General features: G+C 34.4%; 5 protein-coding genes across 6 annotated transcripts in view; 3 read left to right on the top strand and 2 right to left on the bottom strand.

Annotated features, from left to right (window-relative positions):
- LOC125876532 (transmembrane emp24 domain-containing protein p24beta2-like) overlaps nucleotides 1–17,641 on the bottom strand; it is a 125,010-nt gene that overhangs the window by 73,900 nt on the left and 33,469 nt on the right. The gene's annotated exons all lie outside the window — the stretch shown is intronic.
- Nucleotides 248–4,259, top strand: LOC125876522 (ABC transporter G family member 26). 2 transcript variants are annotated; one of them, XM_049557723.1, is made up of 9 exons: nucleotides 248–420; nucleotides 733–929; nucleotides 1,066–1,221; nucleotides 1,317–1,500; nucleotides 1,842–2,120; nucleotides 2,227–2,502; nucleotides 2,577–2,861; nucleotides 2,941–3,048; nucleotides 3,982–4,259. In XM_049557723.1, the coding sequence occupies exons 1-9, from the start codon at nucleotides 265–267 to the stop codon at nucleotides 4,249–4,251; spliced, it is 1,911 nt and encodes a 636-aa protein (XP_049413680.1). In that variant the 5' UTR covers nucleotides 248–264; the 3' UTR covers nucleotides 4,252–4,259. The 2 variants fall into 2 exon arrangements, with proteins under 2 accessions (XP_049413680.1, XP_049413679.1); XM_049557722.1 differs by having other exon boundaries at nucleotides 248–477; nucleotides 646–929.
- Nucleotides 6,144–9,390, top strand: LOC125876524 (uncharacterized). The gene is made up of 2 exons (XM_049557725.1): nucleotides 6,144–8,233; nucleotides 9,011–9,390. The coding sequence occupies exons 1-2, from the start codon at nucleotides 6,389–6,391 to the stop codon at nucleotides 9,098–9,100; spliced, it is 1,935 nt and encodes a 644-aa protein (XP_049413682.1). The 5' UTR covers nucleotides 6,144–6,388; the 3' UTR covers nucleotides 9,101–9,390.
- Nucleotides 9,728–12,855, bottom strand: LOC125876537 (uncharacterized). Its single transcript, XM_049557746.1, has 8 exons — nucleotides 12,717–12,855; nucleotides 12,387–12,544; nucleotides 11,175–11,278; nucleotides 11,011–11,052; nucleotides 10,840–10,924; nucleotides 10,485–10,584; nucleotides 10,124–10,224; nucleotides 9,728–10,030 (listed from the first exon to the last, which is right to left on the bottom strand). Exons 2-8 carry the CDS (start codon nucleotides 12,515–12,517, stop codon nucleotides 9,907–9,909), a joined length of 687 nt encoding a protein of 228 aa, XP_049413703.1. The 5' UTR covers nucleotides 12,518–12,544; nucleotides 12,717–12,855; the 3' UTR covers nucleotides 9,728–9,906.
- LOC125876530 (E3 ubiquitin-protein ligase At1g63170-like) lies at nucleotides 14,863–17,342 on the top strand. Its single transcript, XM_049557737.1, has 3 exons — nucleotides 14,863–16,325; nucleotides 16,400–16,751; nucleotides 16,891–17,342. The coding sequence occupies exons 1-3, from the start codon at nucleotides 15,841–15,843 to the stop codon at nucleotides 17,035–17,037; spliced, it is 984 nt and encodes a 327-aa protein (XP_049413694.1). The 5' UTR covers nucleotides 14,863–15,840; the 3' UTR covers nucleotides 17,038–17,342.

The raw sequence follows: 17,641 nt of genomic DNA, 5'->3' as shown, positions 1-17,641 counted from the left end.
ATATTATTAGAAGTCTAATAATAATAATAATAGGTGAAAGAGCAACAAGGTTGTGCTGCCATAACTAGAAATTGACCTCAAAGATCATACAATGCATAAAGATCACCAACCAAAGTATATCTAGTAGGTTTCAATAGAAAGCATGTGTTTCAACAAGTTTCAAGATTTTAGGCAAAATTCTAGTTTTGTTCCTCAACTTATCTTACCATATATAATTGTCATGAACTTTGTAAAGAAGATACAAATTTTCCTTTTTATGATATAATGGAGCATGTGGCACAAGATGAAATCGAGGACTTGTCGTTGTCCCTTCCAACTGTTGGCTCAATGCAGATTGCTGGAAGTAATGGTTTTGGACATAACATAGAGTTCATGTCTCAAGCTTATCTTAGAAACAGAAGCTCCGAAATTGATATAGAAGTTGAACATGATACGTCTATCGCTCATATAGATCAACCTCTTCCCATATTCCTCAAGGTACTTTTTCTGCTTAATGTTAAACGAGGCAGGGCAGGACATGTCAAACTGGTGGCCTCGCGAAGGCTTCACCTGCTCTGATCTGCCCCGCCCCATTTGGCATCAATAAATTTCATGATATATGCTTACAAGTCGTGGCTTCTGTAATGTGAATGGTTTTGTATGCAGTTTGCAAATGTGGAGTACAAGGTGAAGATTAACCAAGCGTTCTCCAACAATCCTGTCAAGGCAGTTGTCTCAAAGGTAGCTTCTCAGTTTGAACATGATAATTACAAACATATACTCAAGGGTATAACGGGAAGCATTAGTCCGGGTGAAATTCTTGCCTTAATGGGACCTTCGGGCAGTGGAAAAACGACTTTGTTAAAGATATTGGGTGGAAGATTGCACGAAAATGTCAAAGGAACCGTCACTTACAATGACATTCCATATAATCCAGCTCTTAAAAGAAGGTGGTACCTATCCATCGATAGAGAAAAAATTGCCTCCTTTTATTTGCTGTCTTAAACCAGAGAGTAGATACAAGTTTTTCTTTCAATGTACATGGATTTGTATTAACTTCAGTTTTCGATATGTGATAATGTCTAGGGTGGGTTTCGTGACACAAGATGATGTGCTTTTCCCACAATTGACGGTTGAGGAAACTTTAGTTTTTGCTGCATTCTTAAGACTTCCATGCAAGATGAGTCGACGTCAGAAGTATGAAAGAGTAGAAGTGATTATTAAGGAATTAGGCCTTGAAAGGTACGTTTGTTACCATTTCTGCCTTTCATGAACTTCAATACTCACTAAAAGCAACTATCGTTGCAACTGTTCACTCATGAATTCCACAATTGTAGATGTCGTCACACAAGAATAGGTGGAGGACTTGTTAAAGGTGTTTCTGGTGGAGAAAGAAAAAGAGCTAGCATAGGTCATGAAATCCTTGTTGATCCTTCTCTCCTCTTGCTCGATGAACCAACTTCAGGCCTTGATTCGACCTCTGCAAATAGACTACTTCAGGTTCTTCAAGGGCTTGCTAAGGTAAACACTTCAACCATATTTCCACTATTTGCTACTCTCTCCGTTTCAATTTGTTTGTCTTGCTTTCCTTTTTAGTCCGTTTCAAAAAGAATGTCACTTTCTTTTTTTGCAACACTGTAATTCTAACTTCCCACGTGACATGTTTAAGACTACAAAATTATAGTTTATTCTGGTACATTCTACATATTTTTAGCTTAAGATCACAAGATTCAAAAGTCTTCTTTACTTTCTTAAAATCCGTGTCAAGTCAAAACCAGACAAACAAACTAAAACGGAGGGAGTAAACCATTCTCTTTACTCTGGAACAAGTTAGCCAAATACTAATACATTTTGTTCATCAGATGGGAAAGACAATCATAACAACAATTCACCAGCCATCAAGCAGGATTTTCCACATGTTTGAAAAAATTTTGTTGATAGCAGAAGGTTATCCGGTTTACTATGGTAAGGCAGGGGATTCGATGGAGTACTTTTCGTCTCTAGGTTTCATCCCGGAAATAGCCATGAATCCAGCAGAGTTCCTGCTGGATTTAGCAACAGGACAAGTAAATGATATCAGTGTTCCTGATGATCTGTATCCACCTCAAGTCACTAACGAACGAGAGAAGATTGTCATCAGAGTATGATTCTCATTTGTACTTGTACTGATTTAACGTGTTTCGTTTAGTTTACTTGAAAGCTCTTTATGGGACATACTTTCACAGAAATTATGTCTATGAACATTAGTATCTGCAACACAAGTACAAAGTCCTGTTGGAGCCGAAAGAGAATCATCAAGGGTCGAAAGCACCAGAGCATCTTCAAATGGCTGTTAAAGTAAGGAAAGATTGGACTATATCCTGGTGGGAACAATTCAGGGTACTTTCAAAGCGAACGTACAGGGAGAGATGCAGAGACTATTTTGACAAGCTCCGGTTAGTTCAATCAGTTGGAGTTGCATTACTGCTCGGACTTCTTTGGTGGAAATCCTCAACTGCAACCGAAGCTCAACTCCGCGATCAGGCAAAATCCTGATCTTACATTTTTCTCTCCTTGTAGTATTTTCAAGAATGTTAAAACTTATACCTTCATTGCAGATTGGTTTAATGTTCTACATCTGTATCTTCTGGACTTCCTCATCAATTTTCGGAGCAGTGTATGTTTTTCCATTCGAGAAGATGTATTTGGTGAAAGAAAGGAAAGCAGACATGTATAGACTAAGTGTCTATTATGTCTGCAGCACATTGTGTGACATGGTAGCACACATTTTGTATCCGACGTTTTTCATGTGCATTGTGTATTTCATGGCTGGCTTCAAGAGGACCGTCCAATGCTTCTTTCTAACGTTGGCTGCAACACTATTAATAGCGATAACTAGTCAGGTAAGTCCAATTTTTTTCGCGAACTGAAAACGTTGTACTCAATAGTTTTGGAAAATATGAATGTTTTTTGTTGTTATAGGGAGCTGGAGAGCTGTTTGGAGCTGCAGTTATGAGTATTAGAAGGGCTGGGATGGTTGCTTCACTGATATTGATGTTGTTTCTTCTCACTGGAGGTTACTATGTTCAGGTATCCAAATTAGAAAATAGCTATGTTGCTCGGACCCTCCAAAAATGTAGCTGCACCGTGTCGGATTCTTCAAAATGCACTACTTTTGGAGGATCTCACAAGCACTAGTCGACATTTTTAAAGAGTTTGAGTAATAGTACTTATAACATTATTATTCATGCTAAGAAAATGAAACCAAGAATCCTACTCAAGTTAACTTGGTGATACTTCTTTTATCATATGTTACTAACAAATGAATCCCAACAAAGTGGAGTATCAACATTTTCCAAAACCATGTCTTCTTTTGATAAAATAAAAATAGTTTTGCAAACAGCAAGTAATAACTACTGCGTATTAAATTTGATGAGTTCAACCTTTATTTGTTACTGTTGAATCTATTGTACTTCAAAAACTACAAATTTACGTCTATAATAGTCTATGTGTCCCAAAAAAGAACATGCTATGCCTAGGTTGAAAAGGTTTTTCTTTTATTAACATCCAACAAAGAAATGTCCTTAGATAGGAGGGTGTGGAGGACACGGATTAGGGTAGAAGGTTAGTAGGTAGTAGATTGTTGTCTCGTTTATCCTTCCATACTAGTAGTCGTAGTATTTCTCTTGTAATTTCTTGTCCTTTGATTTCTGTTACTATCTACTGGCTCTTGTGTTTTGATTATCACACTATTTTGTTGTAGTTACTGTTATTTTTCCGAATACTTTTTCATACTTTCTATAATATATTGTCATGATTTCTTCATTTCCATTATTATATTTATGTTTTTCCTAAGTTGAGGGTCTATCAAGAAAAAACCTCACTACTTACTCTTCCCATACCTTACTTATTGAATTACACTGGATATGTTGTATAATTGCATTTACTTCTTTATATTTCGAACATCTTTTGTAAAATTTCTGACTCCGCCGCTGATGAAATTGACTTATTTTCTTTTTGTAGCATATACCAAAATTCATGAGGTGGCTAAAGTACTTATCATTCATGTACTATGGATTTAGGCTATTATTAAAAGTGCAATATTCAGGAGATGATTTATATAATTGTGAAAGCAAAGAGGGTTGTAGAACTCTTCAAAGTTCTCCTTCATTTGACACAGTTGGATTAAATGGTGGATTAAAAGAAGTTTGGGTTTTATTAGCAATGGCTATTGTTTATAGATTTTTAGCTTATATTTGCCTAAGCAGAAAAATTAATAGTTGTAATCTTTAAACCCAAAAAAAAAACTTTTTTTTCTTTTTGGTTGATGAAAAATGTGAAGAGATGACAAATGAGAATTAATTTATTGATGTATTATTGACTAATGGGGAATTGAGTTATCAATTTTTTTTTCTTTGATTGTATCTTTGAAAGTAATCATTTTGATTTTATCAATCTTTTCTTGTGAGATGAAGCTAAAATAAATATATAAAAGGATCTTTACTTTTTTATTTTAATTTTTAGTTCCTCCTCCCACGAAGAAAGGAGGTTTTCTATATGGATATTAAATTATATGGCATGTTAATTATTTTGGTTGGTGTAAACTTTTTTTAAAGATCATTTGATTTGAAGTACAAGAAAATATAGTTTCAATATAACAAGGTAATTATAATTATAATGCAAATAAAAATTGAACTAGTCAGGTCTCAAAACAATTAAAATTACGATATCCATATATCTTTAAAGCAACTAATAATGGGGATCAACTTAACAATTAATGAAATATTATTTAAAGTTATTATCAACCACCATGATGATGGAGGTATAAATGTTCTTTCATCCTTAATAAAAAGCTTCAAAATTAAAATCTACAATATAGAGTCATTTTTATTAGAGAGCATTTTTTTCCGCTAACTTCTTGGCGCTGATCAAAGTTTAATTCAATCTTAATATAAGTATTGAACATCGGAAGAGAAATAAAAGAAAATTAAAGAACGTAGAAACACACTCTTTTATTCTTAATAAAAAATCTCACGAGTTACAATCAAACTCTAGGATATGAAATTATCTTTATTAGAGAACAATTTACCTCATACTATGAAACTTTTTGATAGATCAAAATTTAATCGAATCTCAATACAAATATCAAACACACAGCGAAAATAAAAGTAAAATAAAGGGTGAATCACGTTGGTCGAATGGTGCTAATGTCTACATCTGCCGTATTCTTCGGTGGGTCCCTTATAGCCCACATCTCACGTTCAAATTGTTTGACTTATTGCTTAATCACATTTTCACCCCTCTAATTATCATCACAATATAAATAGCCCCTTTCAAATTTTTACTATTTTATTTTTTTCATCAAAAGGGTAAAATGGAACAATTATTATTGCAAATATATCTAGGGACATATTTGGAAGGAAGAAATTCATTGGCAAATTCGAGTCCTAAATAATGTTTTGGTCATAGGGTAAAATCTATAGCTATTACTTTTTTTAGTCTATTCAGAAATAGAATGTTTTTATTCTTAATCGATAAATTTTTAAGTTTAACTATTCATGTAATATATTTAAGATTATAAGATTAAAATATATTTTGATACATTCAATGTATCTTTAGTTTAAGTTGTCAAGTCAAAACTACTAATAACAATAACATATTCAATGAAATATTACAAAGTGAATTTTGAAAAGGTTAAAGTGTATGCAAGCCTTACCACAAACTCTTTAAGGTAAAAGAGAGCAAATCAAAGCAGTCATTAAAAGAAAAATGCTAGTAGAGAGAAACATGACAACTAATAGTAAAGCATCGGAGTATATATGCAAGGAATCACAACAACAAGATGCGGTCATCGAAGGAATCATAACAACAACAACAAGATGTGGTCATCTAAACACAATAAATCACAGATGCTATCACATACGAATAGCCAAAGACTACATGTGTCGAGTCAAAACCTGACATACAAATCGAAACGAGAGGAGTATCAAACAATATTAAAAGACAATAATAACCTTAGATGAGGAATTGAACAAAGGGAAAAACTGTCATTGTCAAGGAAACAGTAAAGTACCATGTGGCTAAAAAAAAAAACTAAGTGGTCCTCAAATCATTGAATTGTTTTGGGATCAGTTGAAGTTGTGGATACTAATAAAGACATCTTTCATATTGAGTCTATGAATCAGTAATAATAAGTCCTCCAAAAAATTCCCATTGGGGATTCACAAATCTGACAAATTCTTCTTGTGTCAGCTTAGTCCAAAAATACCCTCAACCCTGCAAATTCCCTTAAAAAAATCTTACTGTCACCATTAATGGTGAATTAAGAAAGTCAATCTTAAGTATTTTCCCATCTTTCAAGAAGCATAGTCATAAAAATTGAGTCTTTTGAGTTTTCTGAGGAGAAAAAAACAATCTTTATCAAAAATTAATGGAGCTGATACCTTATTCAGACCCAAAATCTGAATCAAGTGTTGTTAATCCACCTTGGCAAGATATGTTTAGATCAGCTTCAATGAGGAAATCAGAAGAACCAAAACCCCAGAACAAGGTTCCTTCAGAGGCTCAGCCAAGAAAGGAAAATGACCCAAATCAAGATTCAGTGTCTGCTGATCCTCAGGTGAGACTAGCACTTTATATAGCTATGGCTCATGCTGGACTTGTATTCACATTTTTCATTATTTATGGTGTTGGTAAATTGCTTGAAGAGTATTTGAGAGCTATGTTATGGGCTGTGCTTTGTTCAATTCCATTAAGGGGAATTCAACAAACCCTTGTTGCATTTTGGTCTGAACCTTTAAAGTTAGGTCTTACTGAGACTATTTTAGCTGTCCCTGTAGCTGTTTTCAGTGTTTTTCTAGGGACCCTTGTTGATATTAAAGAGAAGATTTCTAGGGTTGTTCTTAGGAGGCCTAAAGGTAACTCGACGAGGCGTCATACGAGTGGATTTTTCGTGTTGTTGAGGTGGCTTATGTCTTTTGGGGTGTTTGTGATTGCTTATGAGCAGATTGGTGGGATTGGATCAGTTGCACTTCTTGCATTGGGATTTATGTTTACTGCTAATAGTGTGGATTCAACTATGAATGCAGTAACATCTTTAAGAAGTCATAGCTTTCGTAGGTTCGCTATTACTGCTTTCTTTACTAGAGGGATATTGAAGAAGTTGAAGACAATTGTGGCGATTGGGTTGATTGTTGGATTGAGTGTGGGTTCTTTGGCAGGTATGATTTTCTTCTCGTATAAGATTGGCATGGAGGGGAAAGATGCTGTTATTGCGTTGAAATCCCATGTACAGGAGAGTAATTATGCTGAGAAAATTGGCGTTAAGCAATGGATGGATGAAAATGATGTCCCCGGGATGGTGGATAAGTACACTTCTCAAGTGTATGAGACAGTATCTACCCAGATAGATGGCTATGCTATGCAATATAATATGACGGAGTTTGTTTCTGGGATAAAACACTTTGTAATAGTTCCTGCAAATAACACATTTAATCAATCCACGGCTTTAGCGTCCCCCTCTCCTTATGCAGAGAAACTCTTAAGCCTGAAAAGGAGGGTTAAAGATCGTGAATGGGCACAAATATATGCAGAAGTAGATGTGATGTTCAGGGAACTTCTGATCACTAGAGAGGACTTGGTTGAGAAAGCCAAAGGGTTCGCTCTCCAAGGAGTAAATGTAATGCAACGGATACTGGTTAGTAGCACATCTGTTTTAGGTGGAAGCATGAAGGTCGTGTTCTTGATTGGGAATTCCATAGTTTCGGGTGCTGCTGGTCTTTTTAATTTTGTATCTCAGCTAATGGTATTCATTTGGGTACTTTATTATCTCATCACATCGGATTCTGGTGGAGTAACAGAACAGGTCATGTCTATGCTCCCTATGTCACATTCCGCAAGGAGGCGAAGTGTTGAGGTTCTTGACAAAGCTATTTCTGGGGTTCTTCTAGCAACTGCTGAGATTGCACTCTTTCAGGGGTGTCTAACTTGGCTCTTGTTCAGATTATTCTCTATACATTTTTTGTACATGTCAACAATCCTCGCATTTCTTAGTCCTTTGTTTCCTATTTTCCCATCACTGTTTTCAACTATCCCAGCTGCTTTACAGTTGGTGCTTGAAGGCCAATATGTATTGGCCATCAGCTTATCAATTATACATCTCGTACTTATGGACTATGGTACATCCGAAATTATGGAGGATATACCTGGTTATAACGCGTATCTCACTGGTCTCAGCATTATTGGAGGAATGACATTGTTCCCTTCTGCATTTGAGGTAATCACAAACAATAATCTCTCTTGAATTTCCATTATGACTTTCTTGCATTACTTACGTTACCTGTCATGTTGTCTTCTTGTTGAGTATGAGGAAGGAAGTGAACTTGGAGAATTCGCAACTGCTATACATCAGCTATTAAGATATCCCCGATATTAGACAGAAAAATGTGAACTTTTTAGTCCTTCATTTACCTATCAAAAAGGGAAATATGGTTGTCACACGAAACAACATGACAGGAAAGACGATAATTCTATTGGGGAAAGAAGCTATGAGTGCCCTCCCTTTCAACCTTATTCTTAACTCCAGTTATTGTCTAGATCATGATGGTCTTGGAACTAGACTCTCTTTATTTCACTTGGAGTTAATAGTAAAAAACGCACCTAAACTATTACTTTTTTGTGAGTTCCACACCCCAACTATCAATTGCTTCCTTTTCCTACCTGAACTGTCAACATTATGTATTAAAACATGACTGATTAGGCCAACTATCAGTTGTTTCCTTTGTCATCTTTTGCGCATGTATAAAGATGTCTCCTTGCTTCATATGTCACTTGATGACTTGAGTAGGACCTGAAAACACACCTAGGTGTGTTTTTTAATACATAGATGCTCATAGTTCTTGTAGGAAAAGGGAACAACTGGTAGTTGGGGTGTGGTCTCGTAAAAACAAGGATAGTTCATGTGTGTTTTTGACCATTATCTCTTTCACTTGAGATGATTTCATTACCATAAAGGTTGCATCTTTGATACTAATTGTGTGTCTATGTCGCGCAGGGAGCAATAATGGGACCACTGATAACTACTGTTGTGATCGCGATTAAAGATTTGTATGTTGAGTTTGTATTGGAAGAACAGAAGGAATAAGTAGAACAAATCTGTGTTTGCAATGCCTGAACCTTTGAAGACATTGAGAAGAACCCCCTATTACTTTCTTTGATGGAAAAGCATTGCAAGATAAAGTGAATTCTTTTTTCTCCCAGTCAACTGTTGTTTGTTTTCTCCCTGTGTTTGAGGATTTTCTTTTTTTTCTCAGAAAAAGCTGTTTATAGTGTGCAGTAGTTTGGTAAATTATTCAAATTGGAGTACACAATTGTGTATTGTATCTTCTTTGCAAAAATCTTGATCTTTTGAAGAGAAATAGAATTGTTTTGACATATCCTTTTCCTTCTCTTAGTGGTGCGGCCCTTCTCTAGACCCTACGTGAATGTGAAATGTTTAGTGCACCAAACTGCTTTTTTTTCTCTTTAAATGTCATGACTGACATTTTTCCTTTTGTGATGTGGCTTTTTCTCATTGGTCGCTCGTGCCACGTCAGAACCAGTGGCATTCAAGCATTAAACTAAGTTTTGAATTATGAAATATGTGTTCAATTAACTAAATTTGAATATAAGTTAAGTGTTCAGTAGGTACAACTCTCACCTGTCCAATGATTTGGCCTTCCCTTTCCTTTTTTGCTTTTCTGCTAATCAGTTCAAATTGTAAGAGAGGGCATAATCAAAAACAGAAATGTATTTCCAGAGCTAGTTTAAGAATGACAATATTACAGTGATGCTTGAATGTTATAACAGGGTGATGTAGAGACATTTGAGAAACATAACTAAAACAAATAACAATCCACTAGGCACTGATGTTTGTTGCTTGCTTCTTTTTTTCACATCAAAATCCTATTATCATTTCATGTATTTGTGGAGAAACTTCCTGTGGAAGTCATTCCGGATGGTGTCATTAATAAAGCGCTTGGCTACCTTCAGTTCCCCGCGAGCCTGATTCTTGAAGACCACATCATCATCCCACCTAGAGAGAAACAAATCAAAGACAAATGTGGTAAATTTTACACAGAAGTAAAGCTAAAGAATCTTAAAAGAAGCCATGTCTTAAGGGATTAACCTTCTCTTCACACTGAAAGACGTTGGCTGGTTTATAAGAGGGTTTCCCTTCAACAATTCTGCTTCCTTTGCTTTAAGCTCCTCCTCTTGCTCTAGTCGTTCCTGCCAAAATCACACAACTTTGAGTGCATAGCAGTGTTGATTGTTGGTATTCACATCATCAGATGAATATGACGATTGTCGATTGGTACTCCCTTTGGCTACAGCTCTGAATGGAAATTTTACACAGTTCTAGAAGCTACTCGCATGGAGAAGGAATACCGCCAATATTAACCTCAGGAATGCAGTTTAAGAAACAAGAAATTTGAAGGTCCCACATAACAAATTGGCAAAGAAACTATCGAGCATTTAGTAATACATACTTTTCGGAGTTTCTCCTCTGCTTTCTCCTTCTTTATCTGTTCAAGCTCTGCTAGTAGAGCCTCTGTATCATCTTCATCATCATCGTCATCATCATCCTCACTAAAATCAGCGTAAACAACTTATAAGGTTTTGAAGTAACAAAATAATAGAGTCTTAATGCAAAGCTGCAGTAAGGGTGGAAACATATCAGCAATGAACTGGAAATATTAAGTACATGCATTCTGCAACAAATTTTGAACGTACAACAAAAAAAAAATGTCCAACATCAACGAAGAACTATCAAGCATTCCAACGTTTGCACAAATAGGAGCTTACTAAAAGCATTTTTGTACAAATGAGGAACAAGGTACAAACCTCTCATCGTCACTTTTGGTGTCTGCATCATCATCAGCATCAGCGCTGCGTGGAACAATGCGGTCTTCAATCTCTCTTTTAGCACCTGGAGCAGAATATCATATAATAATGGAAACATGACAAATGTCTTGTTGAAATTCTAGACTAGTCTAATGAACAAACAGCACTCACCATCTAAAAGCAGTTGACCACTCTTTCTACGATCTCTGTCCTCTGCAACAATATATAGTATAAGTTTATGAGTAGAACAAAATCAGATAGGAATTTGATATGAGTCCATACGTGTGTGCAGGAGGGAGGCAGGGAGGGAAGGAGTCTGTCCACATTTCACATACCGTAGCCGTTGTCTTTTGAAGAAAAATGTCTCCGCTCACGGTCCTCCAACTCTTCCCGGAGATTTCTCCTATGCAACTCATCCTGAGTATCCTGTCCCTCTTTTCTGAATCATACACGACAATGGAAATAGAGATTTGGAATCATGATCGAATTTAGAGGAGCACCCATTTAAGCAACTCAGGCAGAACCATTAATGGAAATAGAGAAATGGCTTGTGTAATATGCATGATAACAGTATCGAGTTCAATTCAGATTCACGATACAATTAGGAGGACAACCAACTTATGTTACCTTAATGACAAACCCATTGAGTTCAAAAATTAACTGCCTAAATTTCCATATGCCAGGAATACAACTAATGCAAGTTCATCAATCAGTTTGACAAATTATAGCATACATCATCTACCCGATTTCTCACACAAATATATCAACTCAGCCCCCAAATCAACTTGGATCAGAACTGTTCTACTCGTAAGTGAAACGAACTAAACTCACTTAGAATCTACAATAACCTACATCCATAATTCCATACCATGAACTGCAATAAGTAGATAAAATGGACATAGGATATGTTACACTATACACCATTTTCTAATTATAGCATTCGTGATACACACAGTTCCTTGCAATACTATCGTTTTGAAAAATTGATCCTTGACATACTATTGACGCATTTATTTACAACAACTCAAATTAAGAACAACCTACCATTTTACCCATACAGAGTAGAAAATAAAACTGCATATCTTTAGTCGTATCATAAATGTGCAACGCCTTTCTCTTAAGAAGATTGACTTAACAGACCTTCTCGGGTAATTCTATGGGGAAACCATGTCTGTTGGACTACAACTATAGGAGGAGACAATAGATATAACAAGCGGAACTACTGACCATATTATCATTATAAGCTTCAATTATATTCAGCATAACCTTCTAATTGGGCTTAGTTGCGCTTTAACATAATCCACTTCACTTATATTTACCTTTCCAAAAAATAATGAGCATAAGCCACTTCACTTCACCTGAATGCAAAATAAGATTATAACTCGACAGACTCAATAACTGAAAAGGAATGCAGGTTGGATCCAGGTAAGTTGAGCCACAAAAATCCCATCTTTAGACTCAGCAAACTCCATGCTAAGTCAAAAACCATACAAACAGATTGAAACAGAGTATGTAATAAAATAGAAGCAATATTTCAAATTACTTGCCTGGGCTTTAAAGTAGTGTGAGCTGCAATGTCTCTTGAAGAATACTTCTGAGATGGACCAAAAATTCTAGTTCCACCTTGTTCATTCCCTCCTTTAGCTGGTGCCCATGTAGGTCTAGCTGCAGTTGTCATACTTCAAAATTCTCCTCCACAGAATCTCTACAGTAAAAAAATCAACTTCTTTTCTCAGAAATCAGATTTTTTCTTTCATGAATGTAAACATCAACAAACACACAATCAAATTAGGTTAAAATAATCACTAAGAACCCTAGAAAACAAAAATTCATTTCGAGCCCTAATTTCGAAATTCGAAAATCGGATTTTCAATTGCCTTAACGAGTGATGGAAATCGCCGGCGGAATCGGAGAGATGATCGGAGCTGGGAGGTTCGGGTTTTGGTTCGACCCGATTCACACCGGATTGTTTGGGGAGGACGCACCGCCTATGCGCTTGGGGATAAATAATAAGCGCCGCCAAATTTTCACTATTTATAATACGTGGGGTCCAAATTATGCATTATTCAATTAACTTTTAAAATTTCTAAATATTTTTTTCCTCTATAATCCTATCTAATCAGCGTTCCTATCTATATGTTTGTGTAAGCGTATACAAATTTGATTCGAGTTTATTGAGAATATACTTATTTCCATAAATTGATCAAATTTGATCGAGTGATTTAACTTTAAACGTACAAGTGTGTAGATTATGACGGAAAAAAAGAAGAATTTGAAATCGTTGATCGTTATACGTACACAAATTCATATGGAAGGTCAATCAGGAGCAAAGTATCTGAAATCAACAACTTAGGCATTTCTAATGAATGGAAGGGAAAATTTCTTTAAAATTTAATGATAAGTATATTTTTTGTATCATAATATGTTATACGTTATATTTAGGAATGACTTCAATTTCTTTTGTGTACTTTTATAATCACATATTTGTATGCCTCAATAGTTGGCTACACTATTGAATTGGGAAAATATCTAAAAATAGAGACCCACAATTCAAGATTTTTATGATTGTCTTTGTTCTTAGTCACAATTATTAGTTGGAGAAGTTATGTAACAATGACAATCCATATCCATTGATGTCAATGACACAAGAGGCCTTGGTTGTTTCGTACGGATTCGATCGTATTTAATAATTTTAGTTTCAAATTTTATGTACATACATATTAAATTTGCTAAATATACATTAATATTAAATTCTGATTAACTGAGACTTGAAATTATTTTTCTGAAATTTTGAACTCAAAAAACTCAAATCTTATATGATTTCTAATTAATAAATAGTTACTTAATCAACTTCAGTTATTTATTTTTTTACTAATACAATATCGATTTTGCGCTCCTCTTAAGTTGCCCATATTAATGATGTTTGAAAATGTAAATTTAGCCACTAATATTCTAATAATTACTTAATGATAAGAATAAACTTAAATCTTTCTTGAAAAAACAAAAACAAATAAGCAGATATGTAAATTTTATTTTTGATGTACTTGGACTAGCAAGCTAAGAAACAATATATTTGAGTAGTGGATAAACTTAAGTTTTCAGATTTTTCAAAATCCAAAATATATAAATGCAAAAAGATAGACTAAAGTTAGAGACAAAGTCGAAATTTAAATTTTATGAGCTTAAAATTTCAAGAGATATCAAATGTCATTAACTGAATTTCAAATTTAATTTTTATACATAACTAGTAAATTTTTAATATAAATATAAAATTTAACCTAAAATTACTGAAATTCGATGCACTTATCTAGCTTAAAATTAAGTAAATGAAAACAAAAGGTCTTAATCAAAAGTATAGTATTATTTTATTTTGTACAAAATCAAAGGCACCAGCCCTGACAGTGGCTGACCACTAATATTAAACCACACGTTCTCTTGGTAAGTTGGTAGGAGACGCAAAGAGAGTCATGTTGATAGAATTATCCGATTCATCTGAATTTTGTATTTTTTAAAGTAAAACATAGTATATATAAATAATAATATGGGAAATTTTTTGAAATGTAAAATTAATGTTTCCACTATTATTAGATGGAAAGAGCATATATAAGTCATTTTTGTGAATCACTTTTATAACGAACCACTTTTATGATAAAGCTATACCAGTTCGAAGAATATATCGGACCAATTTTTTAAATTAAAATTCTGACTTCGCGTCGAATAAGCTACACAATACAATGACTAAAGTTGCTTGTACTGCTGGTTTTTGATTAGGTGGCCAACTGCTATCCTCAGCAACCGATTAACTACTGTACCCGCCACTTTTCAAAAAATTTAATTACTTATTTATACAAATAAATAAAAATAATACCTTATCTTAACATTTGTCAAAAAAATTGGATTGACTCAAAGTTAACATCACAAAAAATAAGAGTAATGTATTTTTCAAGAACCCCACATTTGCTTTTATCTTTCATACTTTGCTTCTTCTCAAATATAAACAAAAAAAAAAGAAGCTAAAATCATCTGAATAAGTTAGGCCAACAGTTATTATACTTCTTTAAAAAATTCACTTTAAATCAAAGCAAAAAAAAAAAAAAAAAAAGGTGTCTGTTTGATTCTTGGTCACCATCTTGAAACCAATCTTTACCTTCCTTATGTCATGTTTGTTCAACTCCATTAACCTATTTTTCTCTTCTTGTTTTATTTTTTTCCCTTTTTATTCTCACTTTCATTTCTCTTGTTTTGTATTCTGAATTCTTGTCTTGTTTAAATTCTTAAAGGTGGGAACTTTTTTGTTGTATGACTCTGTATCGACTGAATCACTCTTTTTGGTGTTAGTAGTTGAGAGTCATACGAGCTAGTTAGATAGATATGTGGAGCAAAGGGCTCGTAGTACCCCTTTGATTGATCAACTCTTTTGGTGTTAGTGGTGGTAAACCACACGAGCTAGTTAGATACGTGGGGCAGAGGGCTCGTAGTAACCACTTTGCTTAATCCAACCTTTTCTTGATTCCTCTGTTTCACCTTTTTTGTTGAAATTTTGCAGTTATTAGCAAAACCATTTTAAAGATTGAAACTTGAGTTTATGAAATAGGTTAAATTGTTTGCTAGTGCACCTCTGTGTCAACTTAATCACTCTTTTGGTGAATCGTGAGCTGGTTAGATACGTGTGGGGCAGAGGTCTCGTAGATACCTTTTCTTCACTTAAAAAGGTGGGAACTTTTATCTGTTGAGATTCTTGAAATTTGGCATGCAAAAACCTTTATTTGTATCGACTAAATCACTCTTTTGGTCTAGTCGATATAAATAGTGAACCATACGAGCTTATTAGATACGTGGAGCAGAGGGTTCAGTATAGTAAATCATCACCAAAAAGGGCAAGCTAGCACGCCTTATTCGAAGGTATAATTACTTATATAAGTGATGATATGTTACTACAAAGTTGAAAGTTCTTAGAAATTTCTCACTATTGACAAAAATCTTGTGTCATCATTTCGAATCATGAGTAGCCGTTACTTTATTACAACAGACTCATTGTGTAATTCTAGGATTATTGGTCCAGAAAGAATGGATCTTGATGTAAGAAGAACACCCCCTTCTTCTTCTTCTTCTTCGTCTTCGTCTTCGTCTTCATTCTTGATAAGAATGGCAATTCGAATATCAAGATCAAGATGTTTTAGTTTCTTGAGAAGAGTGTTTCATTACCAAAATGGTTCAAGATCAGAACTTGGCTCAAATCCCTTCAATTCTGTAACTTGGATGATTATGGAGTGTATAGCTTTGACTGTTCAAATAATTGTTACAACATATACATTGGTTGTTACAAAAGAGGAAAGGCCTGTTTGGCCAATGAGGATTTGGGTATTTGGATATGGTTTTGGTTGTGTCATTAGTTTGATTCTGCTTTATTGGAGATATTGGGCATTATATGTGAGCCAAACAGATGATACTGATCTTGAGCAGCAAATAAGCCACAACGAATCAAGGTAACTTATATACACTGACAATATAGAACTGTTATCTTTCAGGTGATCTGATAGTGTAAAAATTCTTTTTTCAGGGAGCTACCGTCTCGGATGGAGAGATGTAGGACATGGATAGAGTTCTTCTTTGCTATATGGTTTGTGATGGGGAATGTTTGGGTATTTGATTCAAGATTTGGATCATTTCATAATGCTCCTAAACTTCATGTTCTTTGCATATCACTATTAGCTTGGAATGCTGTCACATACTCTTTTCCCTTCATATTATTTGTGTTGTTGTGTTGTTGTGTGCCAATTTTGAGTAACTTTCTTGGCTACAATATGAATATGGGATCAGTAGATAGAGGTGCAACTGATGAACAACTCTCCAATTTGCCTAGTTGGAAGTACAAAGAAATTGGAAATAAAGAGGAGATTACAAGTTGTGATGTAAGTGATCTATTGAATTACAAAATGCTTTCTCCGTTTCAATTTGTTTGTCTTACTTTCTGTTTAGTCTGTTCCAGATATAGTAAGTAAAGTTTAGTGACTATACGTGAAATTTGACCATATGTTTGTGGCATGACAGGAATGTTGTATTTGTTTGGCCAAGTACAAAGAGAAAGAAGAAATCAGACAGTTGCCTTGTTCTCATATATTCCATCTCAATTGTGTTGATCAATGGCTCAAAATTATTTCTTGTTGTCCTCTTTGTAAACAAGAATTAGAAAGGTAGTCTATGGACAGAGTTATCGGATACTTATGCTGATGGAAGATACCAAGTATCGTCGTCCGGACATCACGATTATACAAAAAATTAAGCTCTTGATAGTGATTATACTTCATTTATTTTTTACTCCCACATCCAAATTTTCCCTTTTTTATCTTTTTTTAATTTTAATTTCTTAAGTCAAAAGTCAACATAAATTGTATGCAACATATAGTTACTAGAGTGAGCAGAAGTTATTGTAAATTATAGTTCACCAGTGACTATGTATGTTGCTATTGAAGTGAGATTTGGAAGAATTTATGATTTCGTAATTCACAAATGTGCCAATTTTCAATTTTGTAATGACGGGGACATGATTAATCACAATTTTAAATCAAGAACTTTTTTTCGATTACAAAGTGATTATTTATTAGTCGTTTTATCCTCAAGATTGGAATAATATGTTTGGTCATACGATATGAAATCATGTTATAAAATTAAGCTATGAAATTGTGAGATAAAGTTGAAATTTTGTTTGGACATACAATTAGGACTTTTATGTTGTATGTTTTCTCGTAAACATAGAAACGAGTTATTTATTCAATCTTACCGGATAAGTAAAAGTTTATAA

This window comes from Solanum stenotomum, chromosome 9, assembly GCF_019186545.1.
Source record: "Solanum stenotomum isolate F172 chromosome 9, ASM1918654v1, whole genome shotgun sequence".
NCBI lineage: Eukaryota > Viridiplantae > Streptophyta > Magnoliopsida > Solanales > Solanaceae > Solanum > Solanum stenotomum.
This window is presented reverse-complemented; position numbering and strand designations above follow the sequence as displayed.

Bases quoted from the DNA above. Each gene is read 5' to 3' on its own strand.
- LOC125876522 (XM_049557722.1), top strand. From the start codon at position 265: ATGGAGCATGTGGCACAAGATGAAATCGAGGACTTGTCGTTGTCCCTT. The intron at 1,501-1,841 runs GTAAACACTTCA...TTTGTTCATCAG, and splicing joins TTCTTCAAGGGCTTGCTAAG to ATGGGAAAGACAATCATAAC. The intron at 2,862-2,940 runs GTAAGTCCAATT...TTGTTGTTATAG, and splicing joins TAATAGCGATAACTAGTCAG to GGAGCTGGAGAGCTGTTTGG.
- LOC125876537 (XM_049557746.1), bottom strand. From the start codon at position 12,517: ATGACAACTGCAGCTAGACCTACATGGGCACCAGCTAAAGGAGGGAAT. The intron at 11,053-11,174 runs GTATGTGAAATG...ATATTGTTGCAG, and splicing joins TTCAAAAGACAACGGCTACG to AGGACAGAGATCGTAGAAAG. The intron at 10,225-10,484 runs GTATGTATTACT...TGATTTTGGCAG, and splicing joins CAGAGGAGAAACTCCGAAAA to GAACGACTAGAGCAAGAGGA.
- LOC125876530 (XM_049557737.1), top strand. From the start codon at position 15,841: ATGAGTAGCCGTTACTTTATTACAACAGACTCATTGTGTAATTCTAGG. The intron at 16,326-16,399 runs GTAACTTATATA...TTCTTTTTTCAG, and splicing joins ATAAGCCACAACGAATCAAG to GGAGCTACCGTCTCGGATGG. The intron at 16,752-16,890 runs GTAAGTGATCTA...GTGGCATGACAG, and splicing joins AGGAGATTACAAGTTGTGAT to GAATGTTGTATTTGTTTGGC.
- LOC125876524 (XM_049557725.1), top strand. From the start codon at position 6,389: ATGGAGCTGATACCTTATTCAGACCCAAAATCTGAATCAAGTGTTGTT. The intron at 8,234-9,010 runs GTAATCACAAAC...TATGTCGCGCAG, and splicing joins TGTTCCCTTCTGCATTTGAG to GGAGCAATAATGGGACCACT.